We start from the raw sequence: 16398 nt of genomic DNA, 5'->3' as shown, positions 1-16398 counted from the left end.
TATGTCCTTCCTACTAAAGGTGGTCTTCTCTGTCTCTGTCAGTCAGGATATTACCTGTTTTTTGCCCTAAGCCTCATGCTGCCCCAAGGGAGCAGAGTTTACTTACCCTAGACGTCCATAGAGCCTTAGCTTTTTACATAGACAGGACCAAGCTGTTCAGGAAGTAGCAGCAGCTCTTTGTAGCTGTATCAGACAGGATGAAGGGCCTCCCTGTTGCATCCCAGAGGATTTCCTCCTGGTTAATAGCTTGTATTAAGGAGTACTACAAGGTAGCAGTGGTTCCCCCTCCTCTGATCAGGACTCTCTCTACAAGGGTGCAGGCCTCTTCCACAGTGTTCTTAGCTCATATCCATATTCAGGAAATCTGTAGGGCAGCCACCTGGTCTTCCATTCACACATTTTCAGCCCATTACACGATTATGCAGCACAGTAGGGGGGATGCTGCAGTGGACAGGACTGTATTACAGTCTTTCCAGGTCTTTGACCCTACCTCCTGATACCAGCATGCATTCACCTCCATTGGAATGCACATGAACAATCACTTGAAGAAGAAACGAGAGTTACTCGCATCCATAACTGGTGTTTCTTTGAGATGTGGTGTTCATGTCCATTCCAAAACCCTCCCACCTGCCCCACTATCGGAGTAGCCAACAAGAAGGAACTGAGCTGGGGGGTGGGGTGCAGGTGCCTATATTGGGCGTGATATTGGCATTATTCCAGGGGTGCTGCACCAACCTGGCAGCAGCCAGTGAGGGCAAAAATCTTCTGGCAACTGAGCATATACGAGCACACCTACATGGGAATGGACACGAACAACACGTCTCAAAGAGCAGCAGTTGGGGAGGTAAGTAACTGTCTTTTCTAGTTTTCAACCCTTAAACATTGATTTAGCCATGCCAAAACAAAGCACTGCTCCAAATGTCTTCATTTTATCTCTTATCTACAATGTTACAGAAGCAATCCTGTTTCCAAGTTCATCGTATTGTTCTGGCTCATCTTGGTTCAGCCTCTTTCAAACTTCAGTTAGGTCAGTTTCGCGGACTGTACTTTATTTGATGATTCTGTTTCGGTTTTGCAAGAGGCAGTCCCAATCCAGGCACATCAAGTTTTCCTTCACGATCAAGCTCTTACTCTGCTTTAAGTTATGATAAGAGGAAGTCGTGTCCCGAATTCGGTGATCCTAGCTATTACTCTTTAGGAGGAGTTTGTGATCAAACTAACTAACTCTCTACAATATATACACTAAGGACTCAAGAGTATGCAAACTCAGCATACGCGACCCCACTCTTGCATGTCCAACCCCAATTCCTGTTGTAAACTGTGTACCGTGATTTCCAGTTCTGCGTATGTCACTCCCCCTGCCCTGGCTCAACCTCCCTCAGCTCCGCGTGGCCACAGAGCAGCTTCCCCATCTCTGCTCACCACCCGCACGTGGCTCCGGCTCACCCTGCATGCCCATGCCTGGCACTGGCTTACCACCACTCTCACGTGGCTCCAGCTGACCCCCCCCCCAGCCCCAGCTCGATTTAAACCACGCGCAAGCAGCTCTGATTCAAGCCGCTGCCACCCCCCACGGCTCCGGTGCAAGCCCCCTACTGGCTTACAAGCCGCCCACCTCACTCTCCCTGCAGCTCCAGTGCAACCCCCTTGGCTCACAAACCGCCTGCTCGTCCCCCTGCCCTGCGTGGCTCCGGTGCAACCCCCCTGCTGGCTCACAAGCCGCCTGCCTCCCTCACCGTGTGGCTCTGGTGCAAACCCCCACTCCCCCTCAGCTCACAAGCTGCTCGCTAGCCCCCTCTCCGCCCCGCATGGCTCCACTGCAAACTCTTCTGGTTCACAAGTCACCTGCTTCTCCCCCTGCCCCATGTGGCTCCGGTGCAACTCCCCCTGCTGGTTCACAAGCCACCCGCCTCCCTCCCCACCCCTGCAGCTCCAGTGCAACCCCTTGGCTCACAAGCCGCCCACCCAGCCAGCCAGCCACCCCTCCTCTGCATGGCTGTGGTGCAACCCCCCTGCCAGCTCACCACCCACACACGACTCTGGTTCCGGCTCAACTCCCCGCCCCAGTGCAGCACAGCTCGCCACCTGTGCTCAGTTCCACCTCTCACCCCGCTGCAGCCCTAACCCACCCCAGGCTTAACCCTCCCCAGCTGCCACACCCAGCCCAGGCCTTACCTTTCTGCTGGTTCCCTGGCTGCAGAACGTGTGTTCTGCTGGGGAAAAAGCCGGACCCCCGCTTATGCGAAATCTGGGTATGCACGAGGGTGCGTGGAACGGAACCCTCGTGTGCTCTGAGCCTTACCGGGCAGTAAACTCGATTTAATAGACTAATGGGGGAGGGGTGTCTGTTAAACCAAAAGTCCATTAAATCTGATTGTTTCCTGCTCCCGCAGCCTCAGTTTCTTCTCCCCTCCCCGCCCTCCAAATGCCGATGACTCACCAGGGCTGCTGCCACTGGAGGAGCTGCTGGCGCCCACCACTGAAGCTGTTGAACCCGCGGCTGGAGCTCCGCTGTGGCTGGAGACTCCACCACAGCAGCAGGGACCGTGGCAGCTGGAGCCTCCTTCACGGCCTGTTAGGAGCTGCCATGTGGTTGCCCCACCGCTGGTGGGAGGAGCATATGGCAGCTCTAGCTCCAGTGGCTCTGGTATGTCACCTGGCATACTTTTGGAGGGGATGGAGAAGCTGGTTGATTTAGGATTTTACGGGGCTCAATTAAGCGGACTTTGGGAAGAACGGTGGGGGGATGGCAGCCATCTGTTACTGAAGTCCACAAAATCAGAGTCCATAAAATCAAGGGTTTACTGTAGTAGATTCTGAGATCCTGACATGGAAAGCACTGTATGTGCAAAGATTTTCTGCCATTAATTATTATTATTATTAATTAATCAAGATAAGCAGTTCTTTACCTTTACTTTAAGTGGCAGATAGATGTTCGTTATATACAAAATATGATCAGTTCACCACCTGGGGAAAGATTAATTACAATCTTCTCGGTAAGTACACAGTCGTATTTCAGACACACCACCTATAAGCTGTCTCTGGATCCCTAGCACTTTGAGACGAGCTTGATTTTTCAGAAGGAGCTCTTACCGATATAAATGTGTTGCTCTTCTGAAAATTAGTACTTGGCTTTGCAATGATTTGCCTCCCTGCCTTATTTTACAGATGTATCAATCACAGAATGGAACCATCACAGAGGATGACTTAGCTTGCATTCTGAAGACTGCCTTAGGTGTGTCAGAGCTCAATGTAACAAACCTTTTTAAAGCTATAGATGCAGAAGAAAAAGGGAAAATCACATATGGTATGTAAATAAATGGATTTGAAAACGTTTGCACAACTATGGATTATCACCGATGTATTTGTTAGTTCTTTTTCTTTTGTTTTATAATAGCTAAATTGTGTCATTTGCAGTGGTTTTACCAAGTTATTTAGGCCAAAAGTATGTGTCTAAAACATCAAGTGTTATAACTAGCTATTTCATTTTCAGTATGTATTTCTTTTACCTTAGATCAGGTGATATTTGGATGATCTGCTTTCAGGCAACACCTGTTCTGTGCTTTATATTTTTCACTCTTCTCTTTTTATTTGTGTTTCTTTGTTCCCTCTGTTTATGTGTTGTATCTCTTCCCTATTGTCTTTCAGTTCTCATCCACCTGAGATCTGGGGACAGGGGAACTTCCCCCTCTCTCTGGTTTTAGACAGTTGAGGAACAGGAAAGATCTTTTGGATAAATTTCTAGTCAAAGTTATTCAGTCAGCTGCAGTCATATCAAAAGTAATCTGGGTCGAAGGGTGCAGCAGAGAGGCAGTGTAGTCCCATGAGCAGAGCACTGCACTGGGATTGGGGACTCAAGTAGAATTCCAGTTTGTACTTGTCCATGTCCTCTCCCAGCTTTTGTCTGTCTTGTCTATTCAGGCTATGAGGGTCTATGTGTTTGTATGTTGCTCAACATATTGAAGACTTAATCTTTCTTGGGGACTTTCGGATACTACTGATATGAAGAAAAATAATAATAATAGTCCAACTTACCTATGACTGAGTCAGATAAGGCTTGGATCCAGAAGACCTAAGGACAGCATCCTCCCCAAATTGAAGCAGTTGTGACTTGCACATATTTTTGATGCATAAGTGTAATTTATTATTGGAATAATTTTTCAGATTGTTTATTTTAAGGAAGTTTTTGTTTTAAAATGAATCTCATTGCTACATAAATGTGGACACTGGAACAAACTTCACTACAAATTACCAGTCATTATCCTTCAAATAGGGGTAATCAAAGAAAACCCCAAAAAATGGGCACTCAGCTAGACTGGTATGACATGATTCAGCTGCTGGGTCGCTGGGTGATTTTAAGCCTCCAGAGCCTGAGTGGAGCCCAGCCATTGACCCTCACTTGATCTACAAACATTATCCTCACCATTTCCAATTCATGGTGCTCCCCTTTGGCCTCTTGGCATGATGGCATTCAGAAAACATATAGCACCAGTTGCAGCTTGCTTGCGGCATCAAGGAGTGCAGGTTTACCTGTATCTCAACAATTAGCTCATCAAGTGTAGGTCTCCAGCCCAGGTACAAAGGAGCCTTGATGCACTCCACCTGTTATGATATGGGTCTACTGATAAAGTGTATGAACTCTCAGCCTTTTGCAGCATATTGAGTTTATAGGAGCAATACTTGACTATGCAAGCCAGAGCTTTGTTGTCAGAGGTCTGTTTCCAGGCTGCCTGACCTGGTTGCCCGCTGTCTCACCATTGCTCTCTTGGGCCACAGGACAGCTTGTACATGTGTGGTATGACATGCATGGCTCCATCTCAGGTCCCCGTAAGCGTGGCTGGCGTTGATATACATTCCCAGAAAGCACAACCTGGATCAGATAATCATGACACTGAATCATATCTGGTTCTCGCTGAAGTGGTGGTAAGACTACAGCTCTGTGTTGAAAGGAGTTCCCTTCGCAGCTCCATCCATTTCAGTTACTCTGGCTTTCAGGGTTTTGGGTCTGGGTTGGGGAGCTGATGCTGGCAACCGAGGTACACAAAGCCTCTGGTGGCAAGGAGATCACACTCGCCACGTAAATGTCAGGGAGCTCAGATTGATACTCTCAGCCTGCCAGGCGTTCCTGCCTCACTTGAAGGGAAAGATAGTCCAAATCCTGATGGACACCACCATCACAAGGTTCTATATCAACAAATAAGGCAGACCCCACTCGTCAGCCTTTTTGCCAAGAAGTTCTCCAAGTGCAGGACTTCTGCATGCCATTCATCTGGTTGCCTCACACCTTCTGTGGGGCAGGAACAGGCCAGTGGATTCCCTAATCAGAACCTTCTCCTCTCACCATGACTGGTGTTTCCACTCAGAAGAGGTCAGCGTGATCTATAGGTAGTGGATTCACCGGGTGGACCTGTTTGCATCCAGGCAAAACAGGATGTTTTCTGCACAATTTATGGAATCAGTGGAGGCTCCCTGTCTGAGACCTTTTTGCTCCTGTGGTTGGGCCTCTGCTGTACGCTTTCCTGCCTGTACCATCGATCCACAGAGACATGAAGATGGAGCAAGACAGGGTGAAAGTAATCCTGATAATTCTGGATTGGCTTAGCCAGCACTCATGTGGTACTCTGCTGGAGCTCTGGGCATCAGCTCCCTTGTTGCTGCCACTTGGGCCAGGCCTGCTTTCTCAGGGCCAGGGCCAACTGTTGCACCCGCATCTGACATTGCTGGACCTGAGAGTTTGGTTGCTGCACAACTGAATGCAGAGGAGCTTGCACGCTCAGCCCATTCTCAACAGGACCTGATGCGTAGCAGAAAGCCCTACAGCAGTGTGACTTACCAGGCCAAATGGAAATGGTTCACATGTTGAGCCTTGGATCAAGGTTTTGGACCTGCAGTGCATGTGGGTTCACACACACCCAGAGTGAAAGTTACTCTCCAAGCTGAACAGTAATTGGAAAAGAAGCCAGCGGACCAGAAAGTCATTGCTGTGTCTGTAACCTTCTTATCAGCCTTGTCAGTTGAGGCAGTCGCACCAAATGTGTCTTCAGTCCTGAATGACTTCCACATGATGTTAAGGGATGGCAGAGATGCCAGAGATATGCTTAGAGAAGGTGCATAAGATTCTATACAAATTTGATATTCTCCAGCGTTGCCCAAGCAAGTAATGAGCTAAACCTGGAGCTGCAGGGCCACTAACGCACACGGACCACAGTTGCCCCAACTCCAAAGAGATACAGATACAGAGAATTGCATGCAGATGACAAAATTATCAGTGTACCAGAGTACCAAGAATCTGTTAGGTAGAAGGAGTTACATATCTGCTAATTTCTAGTCTCACCTAGCAAATTACAAGATGCTGATGGCAAAGTATGATTTTATTAATTATAATAAATTGTCAGAAGTGATGGACAAATTGCCACAGGAGAGTAAGCAGGAATTGACTACATAGTTGAAGAAATGAAATTGGAGGGTAGATCCACCCCCCAAATGGCTTTAGATGCAGTAAATACAGCCTCTCACTTGATGGTGACTGTAGTCATGATGAGTTACTCCTCAAGCTCTACTTGTTGGGCTTTCTAAAAGGGCTGAAGATGATGGGAGGATTTTTCATTTGAAGGAAACAAAAAGACAGATGAGTGATCACCCTTCAGAAGATTCTAAGGCCACATTTTATGCCCTTCGTATCTTTACAACTGTTCGAAGAAGTAGTTCTTTAGATCCCAACCACACCAGAACCAGAGCACTGTTCCTACATCACTGTATCACCAAACACACTACAAACTGCCAAGGAAGTGTCAGAGGCAGAGGAAGCAGACAAATATCACACAAATACATGAAAAAGAAATACATTTATTCTTTCTGTACAACACACAGATTGAACGTTATGGCAACGGTGTGTGCTATCTGTCCATCCCTGCTCTGAATCCTGTCCTATGTGGAACCACTTTCATGACAGGATACTGACGCAAGAGCCATAAAACCCTCAACCACCTAAGCTCAGTGGGAATGGCTTTTCAAGGTACTTCCTGATCCCAAAAAGGAAGGGAGGCTGGATGCCTATCTTGGATCTCAGGCAATTGAATACCTAAATGTGGCACTGGAAAATCAGAATGATCCCCCATAGCCATGATAATTCCTGATCCAGGAATGGGAGATTGGAATATAGGTCTCGACCAGAAATAAGTTTACTTTTTATATAGACGTATACACAGAACACAGGAGTTTCCTGAGGTTTACCACTGGCTTTGACCAGTACCAACACGTCACCCTTCTGAACAGTGCTGAGTGTTTACAAATGTCCTGGCAGTAGTGGTAGCTGACCTGCGTCATTGAGGATATCAGTATTTTTCTTCAAATTGTCCTGATGGATGATCCACTTCAAGTGCATGAGCATGTCTAAGCAATGCTGATTAGAGACTGTGGTACCAGAGTCCGTATGCTCCATGCCTGAGTTCTGTATATCACCATGCCCAGATTAGAGGAGTTATAGGGGGGTGGATGGATGCACCAGAGCACTCATTCCTTTTCGGCCACCTGTGGCCTGCAAGAGAGCTCTGTGTTCATTGACTAGTCTTCTAGTTAGCTAGTCTGCTTGTTAATCCTTCCTTTATGTCTTATTTGTTCTCTTTCATTTATTTCCCTGTCACGCTCTGTGTGTGTTCTGCCCCCCACAGTCCAGCATCTCTTGTAGTTCTGAACATGTGGGCTGCGAATTGGATGGGCGGGTGGGGGTCTCCCCTAGCTATGATATTTTGCGTTGCTCTTCTTGGGCACATCATCATGCACATACATGCCACTATTTGCAAGACTCCACCTCTGATGTCTGCAGGTTTGGTCTCAGTGTGCCTCAGTGGTTGCTGGACTCCCTCACCAGGTGGAAACACATAGATGCAGTTTGTGTTGGAATCATTTTCATCCTGACTCTGCTAGTGAACAAACTGGTTACAGACTCTTCACTGCTGATTTAGGAATCCCATCTAGAAGGGCTTAAAGCCCTCCTCACTTGGATTCCATGTGGATTTGTAAAAAGCTTTAAATCTGATTTTAATCAGCGAACAAAAAAACTTTTTATCGTGTTTTGCATTCATACCTTAGCTATTTTCCTCAGGAAGGGTTGATTCTCATTGGTTGGTAACCATTAAAACATTGCTTTGCAAGTAAATGTAGTCTACACTAAATCTGATGATTTTGTTGCTAATCAGCATACACTATATAGCTTTAAGCTTAAATCAGGGGTGAGCAAACTTTTTACATGGAGCCCCATTTTTCATCCCTGCATTTAGCGGCCCCTCCCAGCCCCCGTCTCTCCCCACCTATCTAATGTAATCCAAACCTACAGTTACGTTCAAATGAAAAAGCCCCTTTTGGCACGTGTAAGAAAATAAGTGTAGAATGTAAAAACTTTATTAATCAGTATATAAATGTGAATACTCAGACATAAAAACAGTAGCGTATTGCAACATTTCTAATGACATGAATGAGCCTGACACATAGCAGCCAATTGTGCTGCACCCCCGACTTCTGAAGTTTCATTCCACACTGTACCTCAGCCCACTGGGAAGGCCCACACCCCAGTTTGCTTGCTCCTGGCTTAGATAAATGTGTAACTAACATTCAGATTCTTACTTTTAGATTTTTTTTTTATGTTAAAAGTTGAGTGATAAATTTCTTACGAGGGTTTTTATTTGCAGTTGGTATCAAGCTCTATCTAGATGGAAATTCAAATTTAATTAACAGTGCACAAAATAGCATTTTGATTTTTAATTCTGACAATTGAACAGAGCTACCTTAAATCTGCTGGATTCTCCAAATTTTTATTCAGACATGTTTAATTTTTATTATACAAAGGGAAATGGTAAGTATAGTTAGTGAATTGAATGAATCATTTCTAGTCACCAAGTGCTTCCAAGATGTTAGAACCAGTAGATCTCTCTCTCTCTCTCTCTCTCTCTCTCTCTCTCTGTAAAATTTATATTTTAAATACATGGACTGGAGGATGAAAACAAGCTTCCCTGGTTTTTAAGCTCCCATTTGGTTTCATAACTGTGAGTGGACTAGTCATTGAACTGAACTAGTTGAACAAACTGAAATGAAGAAACTGTCTTCTCTTTGCAGAAGAGGTCTTCTCTTTGCAGAAGAGGCTACTGCTGCCAAAAATTTGTTCAATGCTTCAGCAAACTCTGATTCTTGGTGTTCTGCCAGTTATTTCTACCAGTTCAACAAGCTTTCTTTTTAACTTGGCAGCAAGCTTTCTTAATGTAGTAGGTATTTAATATTGTTTTAGATGATTAGAAGGGTATTAGTTTAGCCCTTAACATAGGTTGTCTATTTCAAATTTAGTTTTAAATAATTTTTTATTCTAAAGTATAAATCTGTATTTAATTTTAAAATTTAATTTAAAAAAAAAACAATTTTATCCACTCTGCTTGGACACTATAAAGGTAAAGTCTCCATGTCAACATATTGGAACTATGTGCGGTAATCAAGTTGCAAGCTCTTCCTGGAACTGATCTAGTATATATACCATAGTCATATCACTCATTAGGAAAACAGTTTATTTTATCTGCAAGCAAGAAGGGACAAGACACTCCTGCCTATGCATATACGCTGTAAATATCTAGAATGTGTATGTGTGTCATCGTGTTCGTCTACCTGATGTTCCCCTACCTGGAACACAAAACATTCTTACTGGCAGTCTTAGCAGATATTTCACCAGAGCCTCTGAGTGGGAGCTGCATGACTTTGTAAGCCAACAGCAAGTCCACCCATTGTAGGACCCACTTCACCCAAAATAAAATGTGCCAGAAGGATGGTTGGGGCCAGCACACAGTGGAAGATACATTCCTTGTTCAGTGATCAGCACCACTCTTATATGCATTTATCCTCTTTGTTCCCTTACTGCCAAGAGCCCTGAGCAAGACAAAGCAATGTTATTTCTCATTACTTCCAGTGGCACCAACAACATTCCCTCAGTATTCACGTTACTTGTAATTCCCACGGTCTAGTCACTTACCCCAAGTGAACCGTGATCTAGATCTCATGCCAAAGACAATGCTGATAGCCAATCTTGCAGTAAACTATATGTAGGGTTATTAAGTAGTAGGCATCCTTCAGTCTGCATAGACTATGGATCGCGCCCTTTATAGTTTCAATTGAGGACTCCATTTACAGCGTCTACTGTGACTATGAAGACCCACATGAGAGTGACAGTCCTTGCTGCCTCTCTTACAGATGTGGTGGGTGTCTGGCAAGTCCTTAGTGTGCTTTCTGTGCACTCGCTTCTCCTCTGATAGCTGTCTGATCCTCATCTCGCCCTTCTGAAGGCCCTTGTGTAACCCCTGCCTCCATCTGCTGCGGTTGTCTGCTAGTTCTTCCCAGTTGTCCAGTTCGATGTCTACCTCTCTGAGGTTTCTCTTGCAGACATCTTTGTAGTGCGACTGGGGGCGTCAGGGAGGTCTTTTGCCAGAGGCTAGCTCACCATACAGGATGTCTTTTGGAATCCTTCCAGCATTCATCCTGTGGACGTGGCCAAGCCAGCGGAGCCGACGCTGCCTGAGGAGGGTGTGCATGGTTGGGATTCCATCTTGCTCGATGACGGCAGTGTTGGTCACTCTGTCCTTCCATGCTATTGTAAGGATGCGCCTGAGGCAGCGCAAGTGGAAGACGTTCAGCCTCTTTTCCTAGCGGGCATACAGGGTCCAAGTCTCGCTGCCATAAAGGAGGGTGCTGAGGATGCAGGCTCTGTAGACTTGCATTTTGGTGTGAGTGTACAGCTTGTTGTTATTCCACACTCTCTTGCTGAGTCTGGACAGAGTTGTGGCTGCTTTTCCAATCCTTCTATTTAGCTCAGTGTCCAACGACAGGGTGTCAGTGATGGTGGACCCGAGGTAAACGAACTCGTGGATGACCTCTAACATATAGTTGTCAATGCTGATTGATGGGGATTCAGCAACATCCTGACCGAGTGCGTTTGTCTTCTTTAGGCTGATGGTAAGCCCAAAGAAGAACAAGAAATACAGGATATTTACAAGTTTAAAGCAAAGAACCATAAGCACAGAAATGAGTTACAGCTTTAGTTTTCAAACGTAATAGGGGCTTCTGTAGTAGCTTCAATAGAAAAGCTGGGGACCTGTTGCCTTTCACCCCTGCCTCGCTCCCACTTCAAGACCAAGCAAAGAGATCCTTGCTTTGCTTTTAGTTTTTATTCACTTTCTGCCAAGTGCTCTGAGCTGCAAACTCAGGTGATTAGGTCACAGGGAAGAGAACAGAACAATAAGTCTTTTGTTCTTTTTGTAATGATTCCTCTGTCCAGGTGTGTGAAATTTCATGTAGTAAGAGCTACCCATCGTCTCTTAATTAGCCGCTTTCTTCCTTGAGGGCAGAGATTGAGAGAGAGAGAGTGTGTGTGAGAAACAATTTGCATAGTAAAGCAGCTCTTTACACTAATTAATTTACCCTTCTGAGTGGTGACAAGTCATACAGTTGAAGAGGCTCACAATGTGCCAACTCAAGTAACACATGAGAATAAGGAAAACATATGTTACAAGTAAAATGAATGTATGCAGCAACTGCCAAGTATTCAGTAGTCTAAATACTAAAGGCTTTCTTAGCATTTTAATACCTGTTTGATCAGTGTTAACCCACAGGTGATCTAGAAAGAGTCCAGCTCTTTGTCAGTGGCAGTTGAGACATGGGGCTTTGGCACAAGCCATCACCTGGTCTGCCAGCTTCATGGCCCCAAGGCAAAAAGAGTGAAGAAAGAGGCATTGCTGGCACTCCTGAGTGCATGTCTGTGTTCCCCTGCTCTTGGTAATCTGTCAGCCACTTCGTTTCTTTTCATTTCCATGAATTATTTCCATGTGCTATTTATATAGTCATACTCCAGCACAGCAAGCTGGCATTTGGCAGGTGCAACCATGTTAATGGGGAGCAGTCCATTCGACTCCTCAGTTTTCTGTTTTAGCAGTATGACTTAAGATCCATGTCTACACTACCACAAATCTTCAGAATGGCCATGCAGATTACTAATGAAGCGCTGAAATGCATATTCAGCACCTCATTAGCATGCTGGCAGCTGCGGCTCTTCGAAATTGCCACATTTTGCACCCAAGCGGCTTGTCCAGAGAGGGGTCCTTTTCGAAAGGACCCTGCCAACTTTGAAATCCCCTTATTCCTATTTGCTGATTGGCTGGACGAGCTGTGCGGCAGTGAAACGCGGTAATTTCGAAAAGCTGCGGCCGCCGGCATGCTAACGAGGCGCTGTATATGCATTTCAGCACCTCATTAGTAATCTTCCAAATGGCCATTTCGAAGATTTGGCTAGTGTAGACGTAGCCAAGTTGTTTACTAACCCAACAATGAGCAGAACATTTCCTCTCTGACAGGGTAGTTCTGCTCAGTAGAAGTCAGCATTTTACTTAAAAATACAGGAAAGTGCCTCTTCTGCCACATGAGCTAGAACTAGGGCTGCTGCAGCAGCACCCCCAACTTGAAGTGGTTTCCCTTATCTGTGGGATTTACTGTTTCACACAATGGTTCACAAAGTCCCCCTTCTAAAAATTGTTCTTCTCCTGTCTTATGCCGCACCCCAGCACTGTCACTAATCCAATATTAGAAGCACAAAAGGTTTGTTGAAACCCGAGCTGACTAAAGCGTGCTTGTTAGACAAAGCCTTTTATGTCCTTGAAGTCCTTTTTTATTTTAAAAAAAAAAAAAGGCGTCAGTCCAGACCACATTGCCAGATTCCCTCGTTTTTTGTAAAGTCAGTTATAGGAACCACAGTGTCACTAAATCCCTTTACAGATGTTGGGTAGCAGCTTCCTAGTTTGTTTGACACTAACAAATAGCTTCTATTTTTCAAGGATTAGGACAAACAAACTCACAGGCCTCCATAGCATCATCATCATCAATAATCATGGGCTCAGCACCCGTTGGTGTCTGATGCCTCTCTCACTATTTCCTTCCATCTTTCCCTATCCAGTGCAGAGTGCCTTAGTTTCTGTAGACTAGCTCCACACCAATCTACTACATCATCTATCCCTTCTCTGTGGGGTCTGCCTCTCCTATTCGAACCATCCATTATGCCGAATTCTAGGGTCTTGATTTTTCGTTCGTCGTTCATTCTGCAAATGTGTCCAAATAGTTGTAGCTTCTGTTTTACAACCTTCTGCAGTAGGTTCTCTTTCGGCTGTATTTTCCTATATAATTCCTCATTGGTGACCTTCTGCATCCATCCTATTCTCAGAATCTTTCTATAACAACTCCTTTCGAACACCAATATTCTTCTTTTTGAATCTTTTATCACCCATGTCTCACATCTGTACAACCTGCTGCTGAATACACACGTTTTCAAGTTGCCCAGATTCCTTCTTAAGCTAATTTCTTTTGCTTTTCCAGATCTTGTCCTGAGCCTTCAAACTCGCTCTTGCTTTTGCTATTCTAGTTGCTATTTCCTTCTTACAATTTAGATCATACGTTATGTTGCTCCCCAGATATGTGAACTTCTCTACATTTTCTAGTTCAATACCATCCACACTGATCTTCCTTCCTATTTTCTTATCTCCAAATACCATTGTTTTTGTTTTATCGATGTTCATAATCAGTCTGTACCGCTTCTCTTCTTCTTTTAACACCTGCACCATTTTCGCTAGCTTCTCCTCATCTTCCTCAATGATAACTATATCATCCACGAACCTCAAGTTGTTAATTCTTTTCCTGTGCACAGATATCCCCCATGTACTGAATAAGGTACATCTCTGCTCTCTGTTTTGTGTTACAACTTCTTGACAGAGAGGTTGGCTTCTTTAAGCATCTGAAACACAATTCCAACTTAGTTCAAGCAACCTTTCCAAGAGCTGCAAAAAATAACCAAGACATCACTGTAGTTCCAGGCAAAACCTTGCAAACCTTGCAGCATTTCACTGACAAGCCTCTGAAAGGTAGTCTCTTCATTAATCAGTCCAGACAGCTTTGCTTTAAACTAGAGGTGGACAATAGGTGGCCTGCAGTCTAGAATCCAGCCTGTGAACCCTTTTTATCTAGTCTGCAAAGCCAGCAGCAGCGCAATTTTCTGCAAGCTGGCAAAGTGAGTGTGGGGCACAGGGTTGGCTGCCTGTGGCTCTTTAAGCAGCCATATGCAGCTCTGGATGCTGCACTGCTGACTCCTCCTCCAGCTCCCTGCCCTGCCCCACTGAAATAGTGGAACTAAATTTAATTGGATTAAGAGCTGGCAGGAGGGATCCAGCCATTAAACCAATTAAATTGAGTTCCATTGTTTCAGCGCGGCAGGGCAGGGAGCTGCCTGCGCCACAGGTGGAGAAAGAGTAGGAGATCAAGAGGGGAGCTGTGCAGTCGTGCTGAGGAGGTGGTGACTGCCACTGCGAAAGAACAGCGGGGGGAGCAGTGGCCGGGCACAGAGCTCCTCATCTGAGGTAGATTAATCCTGAGTTTGGGGCTGAGAGGGCTTAAACCTGGGGAGGGTGCGGGGGGCAGGTTGGGGCTATTTTATGTTCAGCCCCTCTGCAGAACATATGAAAAATTGACATGTGGCTCCTGTTGGAAAAAGGTTGGCCACCGCTGTTTTAAATGCATATATGCCAGATTCCACATGAAAATTACCTTTTCTTGACACATGCATCTGGGAATTTGCCAGTGACCGCATGTTAAATCTAGAGTACTTATAAGCTTTGTTCATACCCACCCACCACAGGTCCTTTATCTGGGTCTTGAGGTAAGAAGCAGACTGAGAAATGGCATTTACCCATCTATAAACTGCATAAAACCTCATGGCTTTAACTCTTTCTGGTACTATTACAGTGAGAGCTGCCCAGGAACTTTTCAATTTAGTAATCATCCCCATAGCTAGTCTGATGTCTACCTCCTCTTTAAACTGCCTTTGCATTTCTCCTTTAGCTCATCATACTGTGCTAAGGGCAGGGTTAGAGCCCTGTAGTTTCGGTGGAATGAACCATTTCATTAGTTAAATTTGGTAGGTGAGAAAATGCTTGCTTGTGACATTTTATGGGCAGAGGCCAACCACTCCCAAATCTCAGTGCTAGTCTGTTCTTTACTCTTTCTGATTAAATGAATGAAAGAGCTGGTATAGGTTGCCTCATCAGCATATTAAATCATAATCAATGCCATCTCTTTTTCATGCTGTTTAGGCTGTTAACTTATAGTGTCTGCACAGCTTCCCTGCCATAGGGCTTTTATACATTGTAAGTGATCACATTCGCTCACTGCAAAAAGTTTCTCCCAGTAGGCTTGCATATTGTGTCTCCCCCGCCCCCCACCCCCCCAGGAGCAACATTAGCACCAAGTCACCAATGTCAAAAGACTTTTTTTCTCCAGGTTGCCTGTCATACTGTGTTTTCTGAAGTTTGGCTCTTTTGAAGGTTCTAGTGCACAGTCTTTTTAAATCTTCTTTAAAACAAGAGACATACTCCCCTACAGGTTGCCCTGGATCTTCTACATCACACTGCCATGACCCTTGAACTAAAATGAGAGGTCCACTTTTCTGTTTCCTGTAGAAGAGATCAAAGGGAGCAAACCCTGTGGACTCTTGAAGTACAATGATGTATGTGACTAGCCTTAAGGCAGTAACACATCCCAGTCATTTTCTCACCAAATGACATACATTCTCAGCATAGACTTCAATGTTCTGTTGAATCTTTTTTACCAGACCATTGGTCTCTGGATGATCAGGGATGGCTTTTAAATGTGTCACGCCACATAACTCTGATAACTTATAGAAAACCATGAACCTGAAATTTGTACCTCTGCCATACAAGATTTCCATGGGAAAAGCTATGTAGCTTAAAAATAGTAATTAGATGGTAATTAGGGCAGTATTCATGGTTTTAACTTTGGTGTTATGTAGAGCTATGGCTTCAAGATACTGGGTGGCAGAATCTACCACAATCAGTACGTACTTCTTTTCATTTCTAAAAGGTCTGGGTAGGGCTGTTGCAATATCTATGTATACTCTTAATGATGATGAGCAAAGGTGCCTTGCAGAGTCACTTTAACCTCTTATGCTTTTGACATAAAACAACTCATATACTAATTTTACTGTCCCAAACATGACAGGCCAATAGAAATGCTGTTTGGACTTACCACAAGTTCTCTGCACTCACAAATGCCCAGCAAAGGGACAGTCCTAAACTACCTGCGGTAACTCTGATCTGTGTTTAACAGGCACAAAGCATTCACTTGTAAACCTCCCCAAGGTGGGTCTTTGTTCCCTATGGGAGCCTCCCTGTCAACATGCCTCCTTCCAAAAAATATGTATTCTAGCCAGGGCATTACTCTGAGCTTTATCCCTTTACCATCTTCCCTGCAGATAGGCCAGGCAAGACAAAGACACATACTTCGACTGTGAGGTATGCTATTAACCTGTGTAGG

The 16398-nt window shown here is 44.9% G+C and overlaps 1 protein-coding gene across 3 annotated transcripts in view; it reads left to right on the top strand.

Annotated features, from left to right (window-relative positions):
* Positions 1-16398, top strand: part of LPCAT1 (lysophosphatidylcholine acyltransferase 1) — a 124791-nt gene that overhangs the window by 88857 nt on the left and 19536 nt on the right. For 2 of the 3 annotated variants that reach the window (XM_074987896.1, XM_074987894.1), the window contains one exon: positions 3169-3307. In XM_074987896.1, the coding sequence (XP_074843997.1) occupies positions 3169-3307 (139 nt within the window). The remainder of the gene's footprint in view (positions 1-3168; positions 3308-16398) is intronic. The other variant, XM_074987895.1, reaches the window with a different exon arrangement.

This window comes from Carettochelys insculpta, chromosome 2 (genome assembly GCF_033958435.1).
Source record: "Carettochelys insculpta isolate YL-2023 chromosome 2, ASM3395843v1, whole genome shotgun sequence".
Lineage (NCBI taxonomy): Eukaryota > Metazoa > Chordata > Testudines > Carettochelyidae > Carettochelys > Carettochelys insculpta.
This window is presented reverse-complemented; position numbering and strand designations above follow the sequence as displayed.